Source organism: Pongo pygmaeus, chromosome 13 (assembly GCF_028885625.2).
Source record: "Pongo pygmaeus isolate AG05252 chromosome 13, NHGRI_mPonPyg2-v2.0_pri, whole genome shotgun sequence".
Lineage (NCBI taxonomy): Eukaryota > Metazoa > Chordata > Mammalia > Primates > Hominidae > Pongo > Pongo pygmaeus.
Window position 1 is genome coordinate 54,549,562 of NC_072386.2, and position 23,600 is coordinate 54,573,161.

Genomic DNA, 23,600 nt, shown 5'->3' on the forward strand with positions numbered 1-23,600 from the left:
GCATCTGTTAAAGTCTAATGAAAAAAAACTATATCCAAAGAGCTAAGACTTTCTGAAAAACAGAAGAAGTTACACAGTTTATAAGTGATAGGGTCACCTACCACAGGGGCAATGAGTGAATTTATAATGTAAATAAACAAATTCTATTTTCTACATAAAATGAATTCTGTCATTTAAATTAACAATACACTATTTTCTAATCTTTGACATTCATCACATTCTTTGACATGGAAGGGCTACCATTCCTAGAAGATTCACAGCAACTTTGTAATTAACATTGAATATCCAAGGAAGTCCTTTGTAAATTAATGTTAAAGATCCAGGGAAGCTCCTGGCTCTTGCTCAATAAACACAGTGAGAGAGAATTTAAGTAATATTTTTTCCAACCCCCTTAACCATGCTTTTTGTTCTCTGTGATCCTGTGCTCATAAAGTATAAACATCCTTACCTACAAATTATACCAAACATTCATAATACTTGTAGAACTTGTTTTTGGCAAGATTTATTGAATAGCCTGTGACTTATTTTATTTTATTTTATTTTACTTTATTTTTGAGACAGGGTCTTGCTCTGTTGACCAGGCTGGAGTGCAGTGGCACAATCATGGCTCACTGCAGTCTCAACCTCCCAGGCTAAAGCAATCCTCCTGCCTTGGTCTCCTGAGTAGCTAGGACTACAGGTGGGTGTCACCATGTCCAGCTAATTTTTTATTTTTTGTAGAGGCAGGGTCTCCCTATGTTGTCTAGGCTGGTCTTAAATTCCTGGGCTCCAGTAATCCACCCATCTTGGCCTCCCAAAGTTCTTGCAATTTATTTTACTTTTTTTTTTTCTAAAGAAACAAGGTCTCACTATGTTGCTCAGGCTGGTCTTGAACTCCTGGGCTCAAGCAGTCATCCCGCCTCAGCCTCCCAAAGTGTTGGAATGAATACCTTAGCCTCCCAAAGTGTTGGAATGAGCCATTGTGCCTGGTGCCTACTTTTAACCAAGACTGAAAAAGCTGTTTTCAGGTTTATGATTTCTATTTTCATAACCTTTGCTTACAGAGAAAATCAGTTTTTCCTGTATGCTTTTTCTTTTGTTGTGTCTTCCCTTCTAGCATATCCGTACTGTGCTTTTGACTTTTTTACTTCTCTTTCCTCAATTGCTTCATTTACTGGGCCAGAAATACCGACTAAGTTCTATTCCTTCTCTTTTCTCACGAGGTTACTTTTGTAATTAACCTCCCTGCTGCTACTCTGGATGTCTTACTTCTCCACTGTCCTTTTATTAATAGCTGTTATAATGTGGGTCCTTTTTCCTTCTGTTTCACATTTGGTCAGTCACATAGCAGCCTCTACCATAACTGTTCTAATATCCCATGTTTCTAATCTGCTAAGAGCTCTCATATTTCTTGTAGGTCTATTAAAATGATCTTAATACAGTTTTTGACATATCTGAAAACTAAGGTTTGAAATGTTTGGTGCCAACCAAATGTGTAAGAAATGCTCTTCTGTGTGAAAGGCAATGAAGGCCTTGACATAATAAAGAAATTTTTACAAAGAGACTAGTATTGTTCTTAGCTGACTAATAAGCTTAACAATTATAAATGAACTCATTTACTATTGAAAAGGATTTCTGTTTTGAAGTGTGATTCATTTTATTTTTCTTGAAGCACATCCAAAATAACATATTGTATAAATTTGTCCTCAAAATATACTAATTGATTCTGTTGAGCTAGCACATTTTCCTGTGGTATATAATTTGTTTTGGTATTCACTTTTTTTAAAATAATACAAATTACAAAAAAAGTACACAAAATTAGCAAATGTATTTGTAATAGAATATTTGAATAGTAATATGAGGTGCTTCCATATATTTAAATATGCATAAGTAAGAGAGTGTTAAGTTTTTTAATTCATCTAGTGTTTATGAATGTAAATACATCATGCATATATTTATATTTGGGGGATAATTTTTTTTCCCTTCAGTTGACAGAATAAATTCTGGTACAGAATGTTATTACAGTCAGACTTCATTGCTGCCAACATACTGATGTGTACTAGGTAACCATTTAAAAATTAACTCAAGGTCATTTTAAACCTGATATGGTCAGGTCATTTTAATTCATTGAACACTTAATTATTGAAATTGCAGATTATTTCTGCTAATTCCAGCTTTGTTCTTCTCTTTTCAGTTCACATTTTGCCCATTTCACTGTTTTTTTAAATTTTAAAATAGTGAAAAATATTTGTTTATTCTCTTTGGAAATACTTCTGGGAATTTATTTTGGGAAAGGCAATGAAATTGAGATGATTAATTTCATAGAGAGTTTAATTATCTCTTATCTAAGTGCTTAGATAGTACAAATAGTAAATGTGTCAGTTTAAAGACTTCACAAAGATGGGTAGAAAATAAAATTATTGGGGATGGTAATGAAAAGACTACAAGATGCTGGTTTCCCCATCTGTTTTAGAAATGCTAACCTGAATAGTTCCTGCACTAAGATAATGGCAACTAAAATAGAAAATAAGCTTGTAATCGATAACTTAGTAAATATTTGAGTAAAAATTAATATTTAACATAGTAGCAACTAATATTTGAACAATTTGAATCACATTTGATCATTTTAGAAAGAGAAAATAGCATGCAACTTTACTTTAAAATTTCACCTTTGGTTTTTAATGATACACTAATGGTATTAAAAGTGATCATATCAGTTCACTTTGAAAAAATAAACATTTTTTTCATTATTTAAAAAAATACACATCCCCATTTAGAAGATTCTACCAATTTTATAATATTCTCTGGGCATTGTTTGATTGAATAATTTTTAAATATAGTGTGTTTGCCCTGTGCTGGACTCTGGGAAAATATCAACAAATATAAAAAATGTTGCTGCTCTATATGTGCACTTGGGCCAGGGCTAGGGATGGGCTGGAATTCTATTCTCATTTCCCATCCTGTGTCTGGGTGTATACATCCTGATAGAGTGGCTCTGTGGTTACAGTTCTCTTCCTGGACCTGACTGCCTTTACTTTGGGTAGAAGAGAGCATATCTATGGCTTTCCAATCCACCTTTACTATTATAACAAAGGCAGAGCCTCACTGCCTAAACAGCAACAACAACAACAACAACAAAAAAACAAATAACAAACTCTAAAAACTAGGGTAAAGAAAAGGTTCTTGAGGGTCTTGACTTCTTAACTTCTCACTGGTAGAATGAGATATGTATACATAAGATACTTTACCTTTTTTGGTTCCTCTTTTCATTGTCTGCCCTTTTTTAATCCCTCTTTACTTCCTCCATTATCTTTTACCTTTGAAAAAAATCCCTTCTCAAATTACAAGCGGTATGCCCAATTCCATTTCTTACTTTCACCAAATCGTTTCAAGGGTCTCGTAGGCGCAGATTAAAGGATGGCAGAAAAACCATACATACCAGATGATATGGTTTGGCTCTGTGTCCCTACTCAAATCTCACCTTGAATTGTAATAATCCCCATGTGTCAAGGGTGGGACGGGGTGGAGATAATTGAATCATGGGAGCAGTTTCCCCCATGCTGCTCTCATGATAGTGAGTGAGTTCTCATGAGATCTGATGGTTTTATAAGGGGCTTTCCCCTTCGCTTGGCATTCTTTCTTCTTCCTGCTGTCATGTGAAGAAGGACTTGTGTTTGCTTTCCCTTCTGCCATGATTGGAAGTTTCCTGCCCTGTGGAACTGTGGAACTGTTTCCTGCCCTGTGGAACTGTGATTTAATTAAACCTCTTTCCTTTATAAATTACCCAGTCTCAGGTATTTTTTCATAGCAGTGTGAGAATGAACTGATACACTGGATAATAATAAAAATGGTGTTACCTCCAAAATATGCTGTAATTCAGTATTTTCACTATTTAATTTGGTCTTCCATTCACTTTATCAATTCATTAATTTGGTAGGTAGTGTAAAGAATTATGCCCTATTTTTACGTTGTACTGTAAAGTCTCCATGTGATCAAGAAACATATTTATATATTGCTGTCCTAGACAAGTTAGCCAGCATCTATCCAGATTTCTTTTCCAAGATTCTTGACATTTTCCCAGTTTCATTTCTACTTTAATTATAGAATCTCATGATTTTAAGGGACCCTTGATGAACATTTATTGTGTGTATTTATGACTGAAACCAAATGGGATCTAAAGATGAAATTTTGACAGACATAAAGACAAGACTCTTGTTTATGAAGTATTTCATAATTTCACCAATTATTCAAGATGTATTATAATTGTCATACAGACCTAAACCATGATTTGTATCTAAACTTAATTGCTTTGGATCCTCACAGTAACCCTTTTGATAGATTAGATATCATTTTTATTTTATACACAAGGAAATCATTGCTTAAAGAAATAACTGACTACCCTAATATCCAGTATCAGCACAAGAACCTCTTAATTTCAAATTAACCAATTTTTCCACCTCACCATACTGGCCACCATGAAGGAAACCAGTTGAGAATCTGAATTTTAGTACTAAGCTATGTGCTACCACCTGTGTATTCATAAATCCTGAGAGCAAAATGAAAGAAATAGTCTCTTGTGGGATAAAATAAGTTACAGAAGACCTTTTAGAGAAACTCATTTTTTAAATATATATTATAGTTGTGCATATTTCGGGGATACATGTGTTATTTTGATACACATATGCAATGTGTACTGAACCAGTCAGTGTAGTTGGGATATCCATCACCTCAAACATGTATCTTTTCTTGGTATTGGGAACATTACAATTCTTCTAGCTATTTTGAAATATATAATAAATTATTGTTAACTACAATTTCCCTACTATACTACCAAATACTAGAACTTACTTCTTTTATCTAACTGTATTTTTGTATCCATTAACCAATTTCTCTTCATCCTCCCTTCCTCATTTCCCTTCCCAGCCTCCAGTGAAATTTGGTTGTAATATAAGCAATTAAATAAAAATTCTCTCCAAATACTGCTTTCCTGTGTGCCACAAATTTTATGTTGTGTTTTTATTGTCTTTAAATTCAAAATATGTTCTAATAAAAATATTATGTTGTTTAAAAATTTAGAAAAGTAGAGACTCTAAATTTTTAATTAGGCCTCAAAGGAAGTAGTGGATTTCTATTGGCTGATGAGATAATTTATATAGAGAAAACAATATAAGGGATGAGAAGGTAACAAGAATGTACAAGATTTTAATGGATGATTATAAAGGAGCAGAGAGGCTATGTTTGAAAATATCCATGAAGGTTTACATATTATTAATGAATGATTTTGTGTCCTGGTTATTTTGTTTTTATCTAAAATATGATTGGGATGCACTTAATAATTTAAACAGAGGCATTATATTATGAAAAAAGTGAGTATTTTTGAAAGTGCTAAAGATCTGTCTCCTACTATTAAATATAATATTCATATTTTTTTTCTATAGATGCTTTGTCAGGTTAAGGAAATTTCTCTCTATCCTTAGCTTACTGAGTGTGTGTGTGTGTGTGTGTGTGTTTAATCATGAATGGACGTTGAGTTTTGTCAGATGCTTTTCTGGCATTTATTGAGGTGATCATGTGTTTTTTTCTTTTATATTGTAAATATGGTGGATTGTATTTGTGGGTTTTTAAATATTAAAATGGCATTGCATTCTTGGGTTAAACCCTACCTGATTATGATTTATTGTCCTGTAAATATATTATTAGATTAGATCTACTTATATTTTGTTAAAGATTTTTGCATTTAGGATTATGAGAGACATTAGTTTGTAGTATTCTTTTCTTGTAATGCCTTTTCTAGTTTGGGTCTCACTTTTAGGCTAGCCTCATAAAAACAGTTGGGAGAGGTTCTGTTGTTCTCTGTTTTTAAAAACATTTGTGTTAGATTGGCAATTTTTTTCTTCTTGACATGTGTCCTACAATTTACCAGTGAAGCCATCAGGGCCTGGAGTTTCCTCTGTGGGAATAAATTCAAGTTTACATATATGATTTGGGATTGGGTATTTTGGGGCCAGTTTTGGTCATTTGTGTCTTTTATAAACTTTGTCCATTTCATCTTAGTTGTTGAATTTATTGACACTACATTGTCTTTATTATCACCTTTTTAAAGATGTATAGTGATGTTTCCCCTTTCATCCTTGGAATTTGTAGTTCGTGTCTTTTTTTTCTTTGATAAGTCTACCTTGCTGTTTATTGTTTCAATTATTTTCTTCTGTTTTCAGATTTTTATTTCTTTTATTAACTTCTTTACTTCCTTCCTTCCTTCCTTCCATCCTTCCTTCCTTCCTTCCACTTATTCTAGGTTTGATTTATTCTTCAATTTTTAACACAAAGTGGAAACTTAGATTATTGCCTTAGATTTTTTTCCCCCTAATATATATCTATTTAAAGTTATAAATTTCCCTCTATGCAAGGCTCTGGCTGCACTCTGAAAATTATGATATATTTTCAGTAACATTCAATTCAATACATTGTCTAATTTCCCTTGTGATTTCTTCATGATATAAACCATAGATTATACTAATAAGTATATTGTTCATTTTACAAATATTTTGGACTTTTTAAGATATCTTTTTGTCCTTGATTTTGAATTTAATGTTTTTGGTCAGAGAGCATGCTCCGTATTGTTTTAATACTTTTAAATTTGTCGGGACTTGTTTTATTCCTCATTTATTCCTGAACTTTCATGATGCATGTTCATGTGCATCAGAGCATGCCTGTTCTGCTGTTGTTACATAGATTATGACGTGAAAGTCATTTTGGTTAAGTTGATTGATAATTTCTAAATTCTCAATGATTTTCTGTCTTTTTTGCATATCAACTATGGAAAAAAGAATGCTGAAGTCTCCAATTGTAACTGGATTTTTAAATTTTCTTCTTTCTGTTATATCAGTTTTTGATTCATGTATTCTGAAACTCTGTCTTTAGGAGCAAACACATATAGGATTTATTATTTCTTGATATTTTTCTTAATGAAATATTTCTTTTTTCCTCTAGTAATATTCTTTGTCCTGAAGTCTACTTTGACTGATATTAATATAGCCAGTCCATTTTTTCTTATAATTGGCATTTGCAAGATTTATCTCTTTACATCCTTTTATTTTTAACCTGTTTCTGTATATTTAAAGTGTGTTTTGGTGGATAGCATATAGTTGAATCTCACCCATTTTTACCCACTCTGACAATTAGGATATGAATCTTGTAGATTCCAGGTAATTATTGATATGGCTGCATTTAATTCTAGTGTCTTGTGATTTGTTTTTTATTTGTCCCATCTGTTCTTTTATTTCCTTTATTTTTGCTTTCTCTTAGATTTATTCACTGTTTTCTAGTATGACACTTTATCTTCATTATTTTTTTCTTTAGTATTCAAAGATTTAAAAAATATGTATTTATCACAGTCTGTGTTCAACCAATAATTTACCACTAAATATATATGAATATTATAAAAGAGTATTTTCAATTCCCTCTTCTGTCCTTTGTGCTATTTTTGCATTCATGCATTTCACTTCTACATACGTTGTAAGCCCCACTAGGCATTGTTATTATTTTTGCTCTACATAGTCAGAAAAGTAAAATATAAGAAAACGAAAAATCCCTATAACTTTTTACAGAAAAGTAAAAGATAAGAAAACAAAAAATCCCTATAACTTACCTAAAAATTTATTATTTCTGATGTTTCTCATTTCTTTATGTAGATCTCAGTTTCTATCTAGTATTCCTTTTTTTTAGTCTGAAGAACTTCTTTTGTCATTATCTTCATTGGCTGTCTGCTGGAGAAGTATTTTTGTTTGTCAGAAAAAGGATCCTCTCTTCATTTTTGAAGGCTATTTCACTGGTTATGGAAATTTGGTTTGAAATATTTTTTCTCTCACTACTTTAAAGCTGTTATTTTTTTGTCTTAGACTTGCATTATTTTTGACTGAGAAGTTTTCAGTCATTCTAATATTTGCTGCCTGGTATCTATCTTTTTTTGTCTGCTTAATTTTTTTCTCTTTATTACTGGGTCTAGCATATTAATTATAATGCACTTTGGTTTAATGTTCTTTATTCATTTTTTAAAATGTTTTTTGGTAGAGATGGGGTCTTGCTGTGTTTCCCTGGATAGTCTTAAATTCCTGGCCTCAGTTGATCCTGCTACTTTGGCTTCTTTTTCTGTACGTTGATGATGTTCTTCTATTCGTGTTTATCATTTCAATTAAATTTGGAAAAAGAAATCTACCACTCTTTATTCAGTATGTTTTCTGTTACTTCTCTGTCTGGGACTACTAAATACTGTCCCCTAGTTCATTGATACTTTATTTCTCATCATTTCTTTTTTGCCTCTGTTCTTCATGGTTGGTAGATTTTATTGCTAAGCTTTCATTTTAAGTGGTATACATTTTCATTGTATTATCTGCTTTTAATCCTAACCAGTGAAATTTTAATTTTAGATATTGTATTTTCCTACTCTACAAATAGTACTTGTTTCTTCTTTGTAGCTTCTTTCTTTTTTTCTCATCACATTCATGTTTTCCCTTAAATCATAAGTCTATTCATAATAGCTGTTTTAAAGTTTCTGCCTGCTGGTTCATTTCTATCATTTCAACGTCTGTTTCTACTGATTGATTTTTCTCCTGATTACAGGTCACACTTCCCTGCTTCTTTATATGTCTAATTTTGTTTTTTATTGTATGCTAGGCATTATGATTCTTATGGTATTGTAAGTCTGGATTTTGCTGTCTTCCTTTAAACATATTACATTTTGTTTTGGGTAGTCAGTTACACTGCGTGTAATTCAGATATTGTCAAGGCTTGTTTTTTAGCTTCATTAGGATGAGCCTAAAGTTGTCTTTACTCTAGAGCTAGTACAGCCCTACTACTAAGGCTTTACCCCTTCTGGTATATCTACAGAATGCCCTAAGTGTTCACTAAAGTCTTACCACTATGGGTAGTCACCCATAGTGACTTAGTGTTTTAGATTTTAAAACATCTCTGCACCTTACACGTGTGCAGTTCAGAAAATGATGAGAGATTCTCTTGGATCTGTTGCTGTCATTTTCTCTAATGCCTTCTCTAATACTCTGCTCCCACATTTCAGCTGCCGTTAAGCCTTCCCATTTCTAATCTTTGTTTTCTTATCTCAGTGAGACCATCATTCTGTCCTAGTTTCTCTGTTCCTGTTCTGCAATGTGGAAAATGGTTCTAGGTCAGAAACCAGGATCATGGCAGGATTCACCTTGTTTGTGTCCGTTCTCTTAAGGATCACCATCATATGATGCCTTTTGTCACATGACTGAAAACATTATTTTACATATTTTGTCAAGTTTTCTATTTGTTTCATGTGGCAGGGCATCTCCAGTAGTATTTACTCCAGCATGGCCTGAAGTGGAAGTCTTATAAACTTTCAATATGTTTTAATATGATGTGTAAGGTGCTTAATGTGTAAGGTGCAGAGATGTTTAAGATGTGATCAACCATAGTGGTAAGACCTTAAGTATGATTTTATGTTTAATATGATTTTAATATGTACATAATATATTAATTCATTTTCACTTAAAAAATCTTAGAGCAATAATGCAGAATAAAAGATGATAGTTTTTTCACCCCCTCACCTCTTTTCATGTCACTTAGCAGAGTTACCATTTTTAGAAGTTTGGTGTATATCCTTCTATTCTTTTTTTTTTTTTTTTTTCTTTTATTATTATTATTATTATTATTATTATACTTTAGGTTTTATGGTACATGTGTGCAATGTGCAGGTAAGTTACATATGTATACATGTGCCATGCTGGTGCGCTGCACCCACCAACTCGTCATCTAGCATTAGGTATATCTCCCAATGCTATCCCTCCCCCCTCCCCCCACCCCACAACAGTCCCCGAAGTGTGATGTTCCCCTTCCTGTGTCCATGTGTTCTCATTGTTCAATTCCCACCTATGAGTGAGAATATGCGGTGTTTGGTTTTTTGTTCTTGCGATAGTTTACTGAGAATGATGATTTCCAATTTCATCCATGTCCCTACAAAGGACGTGAACTCATCATTTTTTATGGCTGCATAGTATTCCATGGTGTATATGTGCCACATTTTCTTAATCCAGTCTATCATTGTTGGACATTTGGGTTGGTTCCAAGTCTTTGCTATTGTGAATAATGCCGCAATAAACATACGTGTGCATGTGTCTTTATAGCAGCATGATTTATAGTCCTTTGGGTATATACCCAGTAATGGGATGGCTGGGTCGAATGGAATTTCTAGTTCTAGATCCCTGAGGAATCGCCACACTGACTTCCACAAGGGTTGAACTAGTTTACAGTCCCACCAACAGTGTAAAAGTGTTCCTATTTCTCCACATCCTCTCCAGCACCTGTTGTTTCCTGACTTTTTAATGATTGCCATTCTAACTGGTGTGAGATGGTATCTCATTGTGGTTTTGATTTGCATTTCTTTGATGGCCAGTGATGGTGAGCATTTTTTCATGTGTTTTTTGGCTGCATAAATGTCTTCTTTTGAGAAGTGTCTGTTCATGTCCTTCGCCCACTTTTTGATGGGGTTGTTTGTTTTTTTCTTGTAAATTTGTTGGAGTTCATTGTAGATTCTGGATATTAGCCCTTTGTCAGATGAGTAGGTTGCGAAAATTTTCTCCCATTTTGTAGGTTGCCTGTTCACTCTGATGGTAGTTTCTTTTGCTGTGCAGAAGCTCTTGAGTTTAATTAGATCCCATTTGTCAATTTTGGCTTTTGTTGCCATTGCTTTTGGTGTTTTAGACATGAAGTCCTTGCCCATGCCTATGTCCTGAATGGTAATGCCTAGGTTTTCTTCTAGGGTTTTTATGGTTTTAGGTCTAACATGTAAGTCTTTAATCCATCTTGAATTGATTTTTGTATAAGGTGTAAGGAAGGGATCCAGTTTCAGCTTTCTACATATGGCTAGCCAGTTTTCCCAGCACCATTTATTAAATAGGGAATCCTTTCCCCATTTCTTGTTTTTGTCAGGTTTGTCAAAGATCAGATACTTGTAGATATGTGGCATTATTTCTGACGGCTCTGTTCTGTTCCATTGATCTATATCTCTGTTTTGGTACCAGTACCATGCTGTTTTGGTTACTGTAGCCTTGTAGTATAGTTTGAAGTCAGGTAGTGTGATGCCTCCAGCTTTGTTCTTTTGGCTTAGGATTGACTTGGCGATGCGGGCTCTTTTTTGGTTCCATATGAACTTTAAAGTAGTTTTTTCCAATTCTGTGAGGAAAGTCATTGGTAGCTTGATGGGGATGGCATTGAATCTGTAAATTACCTTGGGAAGGATGGCCATTTTCATGATATTGATTCTTCCTACCCATGAGCATGGAATGTTCTTCCATTTGTTTGTATCCTCTTTTATTTCCTTGAGCAGTGGTTTGTAGTTTTCCTTGAAGAGGTCTTTCACATCCCTTGTAAGCTGGATTCCTAGGTATTTTATTCTCTTTGAAGCAATTGTGAATGGGAGTTCACTCATGATTTGGCTCTCTGTTTGTCTGTTATTGATGTATAAGAATGCTTGTGATTTTTGCACATTGATTTTGTATCCTGAGACTTTGCTGAAGTTGCTTATCAGCTGAAGGAGATTTTGGGCTGAGACAATGGGGTTTTCTAGATATACTATCATGTCATCTGCAAACAGGGACAATTTGACTTCCTCTTTTCCTAATTGAATACCCTTGATTTCCTTCTCCTGCCTAATTGCCCTGGCCAGAACTTCCAACACTATGTTGAATAGAAGTGGTGAGAGAGGGCATCCCTGTCTTGTGCCAGTTTTCAAAGGGAATGCTTCCAGTTTTTGCCCATTCAGTATGATATTGGTACCAGCCACTGCAAAATCATACCGAAATGTAAAGAACATCGAGACTAGGAAGAGACTGCATCAACTAACGAGCAAAATATCCAGCTAACATCATAATGACAGGATCAAATTCACACATAACAATATTAACTTTAAATGTAAATGGACTAAATGCTCCAATTAAAAGACACAGACTGGCAAACTGGATAAAGACTCAAGACCCATCAGTGTGCTGTATTCAGGAAACCCATCTCACATGCAGAGACACACATAGGCTCAAAATAAAAGGATGGAGGAAGATCTACCAAGCAAATGGAAAACAAAAAAAGGCAGGGGTTGCAATCCTAGTCTCTGATAAAACAGACTTTAAACCAACAAAGATCAAAAGAGACAAAGAAGGCCATTACATAATGGTAAAGAGATTAATTCAACAAGAAGAGCTAACTATCCTAAATATATATGCACCCAATACAGGAGCACCCAGATTCATAAAGCAAGTCCTGAGTGACCTACAAAGAGACTTAGACTCCCACACATTAATAATGGGAGACTTTAACACCCCACTATCAACATTAGACAGATCAACGAGACAGAAAGTCAACAAGGATACCCAGGAATTGAACTCAGCTCTGCACCAAGCAGACCTAATAGACATCTACAGAACTCTCCACCCCAAATCAACAGAATATACATTTTTTTCAGCACCACACCACACCTATTCCAAAATTGACCATATACTTGGAAGTAAAGCTCTCCTCAATAAATGTAAAAGAACAGAAATTGTAACAAACTGTCTCTCAGATCACAGTGCAATCAAGCTAGAACTCAGGATTAAGAATCTCACTCAAAACCGCTCAACTGCATGGAAACTGAACAACCTGCTCCTGAATGACTACTGGGTACATAACGAAATGAAGGCAGAAATAAAGATGTTCTTTGAAACCAACGAGAACCAAGACACAACATACCAGAATCTCTGGGATGCATTCAAAGCAGTGTGTAGAGGGAAATTTATAGCACTAAATGCCCACAAGAGAAAGCAGGAAAGATCCAAAATTGACACCCTAACATCACAATTAAAAGAACTAGAAAAGCAAGAGCAAACACATTCAAAAGCTAGCAGAAGGCAAGAAATAACTAAAATCAGAGCAGAACTGAAGGAAATGGAGACACAAAAAACCCTTCAAAAAATAAATGAATCCAGGAGCTGGTTTTTTGAAAGGATCAACAAAATTGATAGACCGCTAGCAAGATTAATAAAGAAAAAAAGAGAGAAAAATCAAATAGATGCAATAAAAAATGATAAAGGGGATATCACCACCGATCCCAGAGAAATACAAACTACCATCAGAGAATATTACAAACACCTCTATGCGAATAAACTAGAAAATCTAGAAGAAATGGATAAATTCCTCAACACATACACCCTCCCAAGACTAAACCAGGAAGAAGTTGAATCTCTGAATAGACCAATAACAGGAGCTGAAATTGTGGCAATAATCAATAGCTTACTAACCAAAAAAAGTCCAGGTCCAGATGGATTCACAGCTGAATTCTACCAGAGGTACAAGGAGGAGCTGGTACCATTCCTTCTGAAACTATTCCAATCAATAGAAAAAGAGGGAATCCTCCCTAACTCATTTTATGAGGCCAGCATCATCCTGATACCAAAGCCTGGCAGAGACACAACAAAAAAAGAGAATTTCAGACCAATATCCTTGATGAACATTGATGCAAAAATCCTCAATAAAATACTGGCAAACAGAATCCAGCAGCACATCAAAAAGCTTATCCACCATGATCAAGTGGGCTTCATCCCTGGGATGCAAGGCTGGTTCAATATACGCAAATCAATAAATGTAATCCAGCATATAAACAGAACCAAAGACAAAAACCACATGATTATCTCAATAGATGCAGAAAAGGCCTTTGACAAAATTCAACAACGCTTCATGCTAAAAACTCTCAATAAGTTAGGAATTGATGGGACGTATCTCAAAATAATAAGAGCTATTTATGACAAACCCACAGCCAATATCCTTCTATTCTTGTTTATATGAAATTGTATACACATACGAACATATATGCTGATATGTATATATATATGCACACACACAGAAACACATTTTATTTGTTTATGTTTATATATTCATAAATTTATCTTTGTAAACACAAAGCTAATCATACTGTAAGAATAAGTATTGTTCCACAACATACTTTTTAAACTTAGTAATATGTATTGGCAATCTTGCCTAAAATACATATATATCTTACTTTATTCTTTTATATCAGCCATGTGTTCTATGGAATGGTTGAACTAAAATTCACTTGATAATGTCAGATTTCATCATCATTAAGGTTTTCCTTTTTCTTATAAGTTACATATTTTTTGAAATTTTTTTGTACAGCAACTCTTCAGATATTGAGTTTTCTTGTTGAATAAATTCACAAAAATGTCAAATGATATGCCTGTTTATAAATTACCTTTAAATTGCCTAAAGAACCTATTTGTATTACTACTAACTACATGTAAGCATGCTTGTTTTCTTAAAATGTTGTCTTTAATTAATATAATCCCTTTGGTAATTTTTATGGTTCTAGAGAGTAAAAAGTAGTTTTCTTTTCATTTGAAGTTATCTGATTATGTTTAGTGTTGAACTTTTAACATTTATATTTATTGTTCATCTATAATTTTAATTTTGTGACCCACCCACCTATGTTCTAACATGTTTTAGTTCTTTTTTTATTGATTCATAGGGAGTATTTATATATGTGGGATACTATACCTTATTAAGTATGTTGCAAACTATTTATTCAATTATATGTCTAGATTTTGAACTTTGTTTATGTTGTTAGTTGTCCTAAACTGTCTTTTTTGTTGTTGTTGTTGTTGTTGTTAGTTCAAATCTGACTGGCTTTTATGGCATCTGGCTCTTGAATGTTTCTAGGGAGGTTTCTTCATTTCTAGCCTATAAATATTGGCATGATTTTATTTTATCCTATTCATTTTTATATTATTTAATTAAACTAGTATATGTTTGTATATTTACATATATATGTGCATACACACTTTAAAAAAATATTTTAGTTTCTTGAGAACACTTCATTTTTCTAAAGCACTTTTAGTATTACCGCAAAATTGAGAGGAAGGTCCAGAGATTTCCATAGAACCCCTCACTTCACACATGAATAGCCTCTTCCATTATAAACATTCCCCACCAGAGAGGTACATTTGTTATAACTGATGAACCTACATTGACACATCATTATCACCCAAAGTCTAAAATTTATATCAGAGTTCATTCTTGGTGTTGTACATTCTGTGGTTTTGAACAAATGTGTAATGACATGTATCCACCATTACAGTATCATGCAGAGTAGTTTCACTGTTCTACAAATCCTGTGGGCCCTGCCTGTTCATCTCTCCTTTCCCCTAATGGCTGGTAGCCACTGATCTTTTTACTGTCTCCGTCATTTGGCCTTTTCCAGAATGTCAGATAGTTGAAATCCTACAGTATGTAGCCTTTTCAGATTACCTTCTTTCACTTGGTCATATGCATTCAAGTTCTCTCATGTCGTTTCATGGCTTGGTAGTTCATTTCTTTTCAGTGCAGAATAATATTCCATTATTGGAATTAATGAAAACAATATTTCATTGTTTTGATGTGTAGTACAGTTTATTCTTCCATCCACCTTCTGAAGGACATCTTGGTTGTTACCAAGTTCTAGCAATTATGAATAAAGTTGTTATAAATGTGTTTGCCTGTTTTTGTGTATACGTAAGTTTACAACTCCTTGGGTAAATACCAGGGAACATGATTACTGGATCATATGACTAGATTATGTTTAGTGTTGTTAGAAATTACCAACGTGCCTTCCCAAGTGTCTGTACCATTTTCCATCCCTCCCAGCAATTAATGAGAGTTTCTATATTTCTCACATCCCTGCTAGCATTTAGTATTGTTAGTGTTCTGGATTTTGGCCATTCTAATTCAGCATTTTAGATTTTGGTATCTTATGATGGGAGAATATTTTCATATCCTTATTTGTCATCTGTATTAAGGTATTTGGCCCTTTTAAAATCAGCTTGTTTATTTTCTTATTGTTGAGTTTTAAGAGCTCTTTGTAAATTTTGGATAACAATCCTTAATCAGATCAGTATTGCAAATATTCTCCCCAGTTTGTGGCTTGTCTTTTCATTTTCTTCAGTGTCTTTCAAAGTAGAAATTTTCCATTTTAATGAAATCCAGCTCGTGAATTATTTGTTCCCTGAATTACACCTTTGGTGTTATGTCTAAAAAGGCATCATCAAACCCAAGGTTATCTAGATTTTCTACACATTTTTTTAATAGGATTATCAATCTTTCTCAAAATTTTGGATGCTCATTTGTCTTTGGTTTTGCTTATTATATTTTTAACCTTGCAAACAGGTTTACAATTTTATTTAAAAGTATTTTTATCACTTCTGAATTTTGTAGTGAGGAAAATTTTTCATAATTCCAAGTAAAAAGGAATATATTCCTTTTTTATTTTATGTCATAATGTTTCATACTTGAATGATCTTCAAATTTATTCTGTTGTTAAGTTTAAGAAGCAAGACTCAGAACAGTGTGTATAAAATGCTTTGTTTTTTCTTGGAATGAGGTGTGTATGTATTCACATGTGGGCACTTCTATACACATTCATATACATTTGCATGGATGTCTAAAAAGATATAGAGAAAAAGAAAGGCAATGAAAGGATAAACCTAAAAATAGTGAAAATGGTTACCTGTCGGGGGTGTGCGGGGCAACAAGTATGATAGAAGCAACAGGGATGAGAGGAGGGTCATCTGTCCAAATATATTCCTTGTTTCATAGTTTTGGCTTTGGAACCACATAGATATTTCATCTAATCATAAAGCAAAATTAAATCAAAATTAAATACAGCAAATCCTAAAATTAAAAAGAAAATTAAATACATGAATTTAACTGTGTATCAAACTGATGACTTATTTTAAGTGACTTTATAGTAATACAATTATACATCTCTAGGGGCATATATCTTAAGGGCAGAAAAATTGAAGGAAACAAGTAATATTTGATAATCAAATATTAGTAATATGATATTTTTATTTTGAAACCATAAAATTTCATGATAAAGCAAATAAGTAATCATGTTAAAATCTCTAGTAACCAAAATTTGTATCATAAGAGCAAAGATGGACAAATATATCCAAGATATATTTAATTTGTATATATTTAAAATTCAATGAAAAAATTACTATGAATTTATGATATGTATTTTTATCCTTCAAAAAATATGTGTATTTCTAGCTTTGTTCAATGAAAAGACTTAAAAATATGAATAGCATCCTAGCAGCGAGCATTAATGGGTCCCAATTGTAGTCTTTGAATACCATTTTCCACTAAGAAGAGCCAGGGCTTTTTTGAAGAAATGTCTGATTCCAGATCTTGAGTAGGAAATATGACATAAGCCTGAAGCATCTTGTTATAACAGAAAGTAGCAGAGTTAAGAAAGATGGTGGGGTTATGTCATAGGAACCAGTTAGAAGAGACTACCATTGGCCAACAATGGGACAATTTTAGCAAGAAAAAAAGATTGCTAGGATTGAAAATCATTAAATGTGTTCAAAAGCTGAGAATCATAAGGACAGGAACAAAAACAAAATAAAAAACCACACCGATCACCTCTGGAGGGTACTGGGGGATAAAGTCATTTTCAGTACTGTAATATAAAAAGAATCATGTACTTATCCTATTCTTCCCATAAAAACTTTATTTCAAAGTAACTAAATAATTAATGAGAGGAATTTATTCTTTTTTTTTTTTTTTTTTAGGTAGGGTTTTCTTTTTTTTTTTTCTTTTATTGTAATTATTATTATTATTATTATTATTATACTTTAGGTTTTATGGTACATGTGCCCAATGTGCAGTAAGTTACATATGTATACATGTGCCATGCTGGTGCACTGCACCCACCAACTCGTCATCTAGCATTAGGTATATCTCCCAATGCTATCCCTCCCCCCTCCCCCCACCCCACAACAGTCCCTGAAGTGTGATGTTCCCCTTCCTGTGTCCATGTGTTCTCATTGTTCAATTCCCACCTATGAGTGAGAATATGCGGTGTTTGGTTTTTTGTTCTTGCGATAGTTTACTGAGAATGATGATTTCCAATTTCATCCATGTCCCTACAAAGGACATGAACTCATCATTTCTTATGGCTGCATAGTATTCCATGGTGTAGATGTGCCACATTTTCTTAATCCAGTCTATCATTGTTGGACATTTGGGTTGGAAACTACCATCAGAGTGAACAGGCAACCTACAAAATGGGAGAAAATTTTCGCAACCTACTCATCTGACAAAGGGCTAATATCCAGAATCTACAATGAACTCCAACAAATTTACAAGAAAAAAACAAACAACCCCATCAAAAAGTGGGCGAAGGACATGAACAGACACTTCTCAAAAGAAGACATTTATGCAGCCAAAAGACACATGAAAAAATGCTCACCATCACTGGCCATCAGAGAAATGCAAATAAAAACCACAATGAGATACCATCTCACACCAGTTAGAATGGCGATCATTAAAAAGTCAGGAAACAACAGGTGCTGGAGAGGATGTGGAGAAATAGGAACACTTTTACACTGTTGGTGGGACTGTAAACTAGTTCAACCATTGTGGAAGTCAGTGTGGCGATTCCTCAGGGATCTAGAACTAGAAATTCCATTCGACCCAGCCATCCCATTACTGGGTATATACCCAAAGGACTATAAATCATGCTGCTATAAAGACACATGCACACGTATGTTTATTGCGGCATTATTCACAATAGCAAAGACTTGGAATTTATTCTTTATAGAAGGATTTTGCTAATAAATGAAGAAAGAATAATAGAATTAGACTACCGCAAGTTTACAACCTTTATTTATTAACATAATATCTGTAGGAAATGATCATCAATGGCTACTAATATCCTCAGGCGAAACGTGGATAGGGAGCAGGATACTATTAATAGATAGACCCAGCTGACAACATATGACTCCACTAGTCAAACTTAACATTGCAGAGGGACAGCCAGTTGTTATATGTCAACTGATACGGTATAATACGAAGTACATAACTTTTAAAAAATGGAACTTGTTCAAGCCCCAACATATACCAGTTTATACAGCGTACATGAAATAGAGAAACATATTTAATGACATTTCAGGATGCTGTTTATCAAATCTAGATGCCAGAAATTCTCCAAGATAAATGACCCAGTTTCTTGAATAAGTAATAGGCGGGAAATAAAAAGGATGAGGGAACTTGGAGATTCAAAGAGAAAGAAAATATCAACCCAAATGTATTATTATGTAAATCATGTTTGGATCTTACTTTGAAAAAACCAATACTATAGTGATTGGACTCATCAGGGAAATTTTAGATGATATTAAGGAATAGTTAATGTTTTATATGTGATATTATTGTGTTCATGCTAAAAACAATTCCTATCTCTTAGAAATACAAATGAAAATATTTACCAGTGAAATAATATAATCTCTGGAATTCCTTTTTTTTTTTTGAGACAGAGTTTTGCTCTTGTTGCCTAGGCTGGAGTGCAATGGCACAATCTTGGCTCGCTGTAACCTCTGCCTCCTGGGTTCAAGTGATTCTCCTGTCTCAGCCTCCCAAGCAGCTAGAATTACAGGCGTGCACCACCATGCCTGGCTAATTTTGTATTTTTAGTAGAGACGGGGTTTCGTCATGTTGGTCAGGAGGCTGGTCTTGAACTCCTGACCTCAGGTGATCCAGCTGCCTTCACTTCCCAAAGTGCTGGGATTACAGGGATGAGCCACCGCACCCGGCCTTCTGGAATTGCTTTTAAATAATCCTGTGAAGGGAATAAATTGAAAAGATCATTTATCTTGGATGACAAGTACATAGGGTTATTACAGGATTTTTTACATATTTGAGTGTTTGAAATTTTCTATTATGAATTGTTCTTAATTTAAAAAAAAATCAGCTTTTAATTAAATTTTAATAGAATTTCATAAGTCACCAAAATAAGAACTTTCTTTTTTTTTTTTTTTTTTTTTTTTTTTTTGAGACAGAATCTCACTCTGTCACCCAGGCTGGAGTGCAGTGGCACAATCTTGGCTCACTGCAACCTCCGCCTCCCGGGTTCAAGCAATTCTTCTGTCTCAGCCTCCCAAGTAACTGGGACTACAGGCGCATGCCGCCACACCCAGCTTATTTTTTGTATTTTAGTAAAGACGGGGTTTCACCGTGTTGCCCAGGCTGGTCTTGAACTCCTGAGCTCAGGCAGTCTGCCCACTTTGGCCTCCTAGAGTGCTAGGATTACAGGCGTAAGCCACCGTGCCTGGCCAAGAACTTTCATAATTTTAAACCTGAACAGTTGAAATGTGTCTATACATTTATACCTGCAGGAATGTTACAGAATTTATTCAGCATAAATGTTGTAGTTGCTCTGGAACCAACACATGCTTATCTTGAAACTATGGCATGAATCTAATAGTTTTTCTTATCAGTCATTCTCAAATTTATCAATAATACCAGAGAAACCTTTGAGGTAGATCTAATGCTCTGTATTCTTCCTATCATACCTACCTCTTACCAAGGTCCTAATACTTGTTTTTCAGGTACAGCAGGTACAGACTGTGCAGCAGGTACAACATGTCTATCCAGCTCAGGTGCAGTATGTGGAAGGAAGCGATACTGTCTATACCAATGGAGCAATGTAAGTTTATATGTGGAAGTCTTTTTAATTCCCCCATTCAGAGAAAAATAATGTACTTTTGAACACCTCCCACTATTCCCAGATTGTTTCCTTGTTTTCAAAGTAATTTTCTACTAGAACAGAGTTATTGAAATTAAGCTGATGTTTAGAGCTTTTGTCTATATTTATTAAGAATATGCTCTCATTTTCCTTTCCCTTAACCCCATAGGATATTTTAAATTATTAAAAGTCTTATGCCCTTTAATAGTTCTTCCTATGTAGAGAAAAAATGTATATACTCCTTGTTAGTGATAACTATATTTTAATGATAGCTTCTAAACTCTATGCTTTTTGTTTTTATATATGAGGGCAATTTTTATGTGATGTATTCGCATGTAAATGGATATAAAACTAATATATTAGGAGTTTGGGATTTTTGAACATTTTGAAAATAAGATATTCCACATAAAAATGTCTGATAATAAATCTTACTTTCCTATCTAAACCTGCCCCCTGCCCGAAACCAGCTTATCTCTTTTGCATCAACAATAATATAAATTTGTAAATTTATTTTATTTGGGCTTCTTAGCTACTTTGGAATAAGAGGGAGAATGTTATTATAAATAAAGGAACTAAGAATTATTGTAAGTCGCAAGGATTGTTTCCAAATTGGGTTTTTTGTTTGCAACCCGTTGGCTTCCTCGGTTAACTTAAAATGAATTCAGGTTCTCTCACTGACTGTTCTGCCCACCTCCCATCAGTGTTGGTATACTCCAGGATGATAAACTCTGCTGTCTTTATTCTTACTACATCTGCTCTTTCCTTGAGTGATTTCATTTATTTCCGTGATGTCAACCTATAAGTTCCATGAAGGCAGGACTTTTTTTGTTTTTATTCATTACTGTAATAACTCTTAACACCAGAAGTATGCATGACATGTGAGTTCAGTTGTTGTTATCTATTACTATTATAACTAAAAACAGAATTCTGGTTAACTTTGTATTCGTTTTATAATTGTGACCAATGTACTTAAATATTCTGAGCTTTTTGTTATTGTTACCATGGAAGTGGAAGGAGAATAATCTCACTCTTGCTGAGTTTTTGCAAGGATACAAGGAAATATATTTAAAGTACCTAATACAGAGCCTGGTACAATAATAGATGATACAAAACTGGAAGCTTTTCATTGACTCTGACTTCTTTCTTTTCTTACTATATTTGGTCGCTGAATCTACCCACATCACTACTGCCTAACACTACCTCCATTATCTATAAAATAAAATCTAACTTTCCACACTGGCATTCTCCGCATTCCTACCTCCCTAGCCTTATTTTGTACCTTCTAGGCATAACCAACTTTGTGCATTTTTCCCCAAATATTTCCCTTTCATACTTCTATGTTTTTGGACATGTCGTTTTCTCTGCTGAAATAGCATTCTCTGTCTTCTCTCCTTTCCTCCCAGTCTCCCTAAACCCAGTCTAGTGTGATCTTTATAGACAGACATGTCACTCCCTTCTTTGTGACATGGACCCTGACTCTCCTTCTCTGCAGTTAGCTTATCCTTCCCGTATAAAGGGCAACATTATCCCCTGACTTTTACTTACAGCATTGTACTGTGAATGCTTGTTTATGTTTCCCATAGTAGGAAGAACTGTCCCTGAATGGGAACTTGGCATTTTGTTTTATTAACATTTGCTTAGGTGATTGGCACATAATAAAGTCAGTAAATTTCTGTTACCTTGTTAAATCTATACCTCTTTACATATTTTAGACACACTGTGAATGTTTTTCACTCTACTTATTTGTTGTATAGGTCCAGGGCCCCCTGGAGCATGATTTTGGAATCTTCAACATAAACTTAAACTACTGTTGGCATTTATACCAAATGAAAAAGACGCCTGCCACTTTGACCTTTATGCTCTCAGGGAAAGTAAATGGCTTTCTAGACACTGCTAGAGGTCACCCAGTTGTCAGTTGTCATTTCATCTTTGTCTGTGACAAGTAGTAATGGTCACCTGCAGGGGAATGTGAGAATGGGAGTTTGTAGCTTTCATGTCTGTTGTGGTAGAATGTGACAAGGGAAAAGGGCAGTTGAAATGGGTATTGAGAGAGTTAATTGTATAGTACCTATCACAGTTATTTCTCATTTTGTACTGGTCCCAGCTAAGGTGGAGAGATTAGTCTTTTATGTATGAAATGGAGTACCAGTTGAGCCGAAAATCTGAAATCCAAAATACTCCCAAATCTGAAACTTTTTGAGCACCAACATAATGCTCAAGGGAAATACTCATCATGCATTTCAGATTTTAGATTTTCAGCTTAAGGATGCTCAACTGGTAAGTATATAATGCAAATATTTCAAAATGTGAAAAAATAAAAAATTCGAAACACTGCTTGTTCCAAGCATTTTGGATATAGGATACTTAACCTGTAACCTCAGTTTATCAAAAGTGCTTTATGTATCATCTAAAGAATAGGAAGCACTCAATAAACATTAGTTATTGCTGTAAAATTATGCACTCATTATTTGTTTACATTTTTTGCTACTACTTATGATTCTAAATTCTGCATATTGTCTTGTGCATTTTTAAACTGCTTTACTACTGATATGAGGGTCTTCCACATAATTGGTAAACATGAGTTGAATGAATTCATTCATTCATAAAACCTTAGAAAAACAGCATTTGTAAGGTAGGTTCTTTAAAACTATAGGACCCATTTAAGTGCAGAAATGATTCAAAGCAAATATCTAGTGCTAACATGTATTTTCTATGGCCCACTAGCTCAGCTGGTTAGATCATGACTAATGAGGTCTAGGTCATGAGGTCATTTGTCACAAAGTCCAATTAGCTTTGATCTGGTCTGTGTGGACTCAAATTGTATCCTCAACTCTAGCCAGTAATGTCACAAATGTGCACTTTTGGTCAAGAGGGAGAAGATATATCTTTAAAAACCTTTCATTACTATCAAGGATAATTTTTGACTAAAGGTTCTGTAGCATCATTTTTATACTTAATAAGGAAATGTCATTGTGTTGCCATGAATTATACTCAAAATTTTAGCAACTAGCGACCATGAATATTTTTTCTCAAATAGGAC

The 23,600-nt window shown here is 34.1% G+C and overlaps 1 protein-coding gene across 10 annotated transcripts in view; it reads left to right on the forward strand.

Moving 5' to 3' along the window:
- RFX3 (regulatory factor X3) overlaps positions 1–23,600 on the forward strand; it is a 321,175-nt gene that overhangs the window by 165,086 nt on the left and 132,489 nt on the right. For all 10 annotated transcript variants that reach the window (XM_063649555.1, XM_063649556.1, XM_063649557.1 and 7 more), the window contains one exon: positions 20,424–20,521. In XM_063649555.1, coding sequence (XP_063505625.1) covers positions 20,424–20,521 — 98 coding nt within the window. The remainder of the gene's footprint in view (positions 1–20,423; positions 20,522–23,600) is intronic.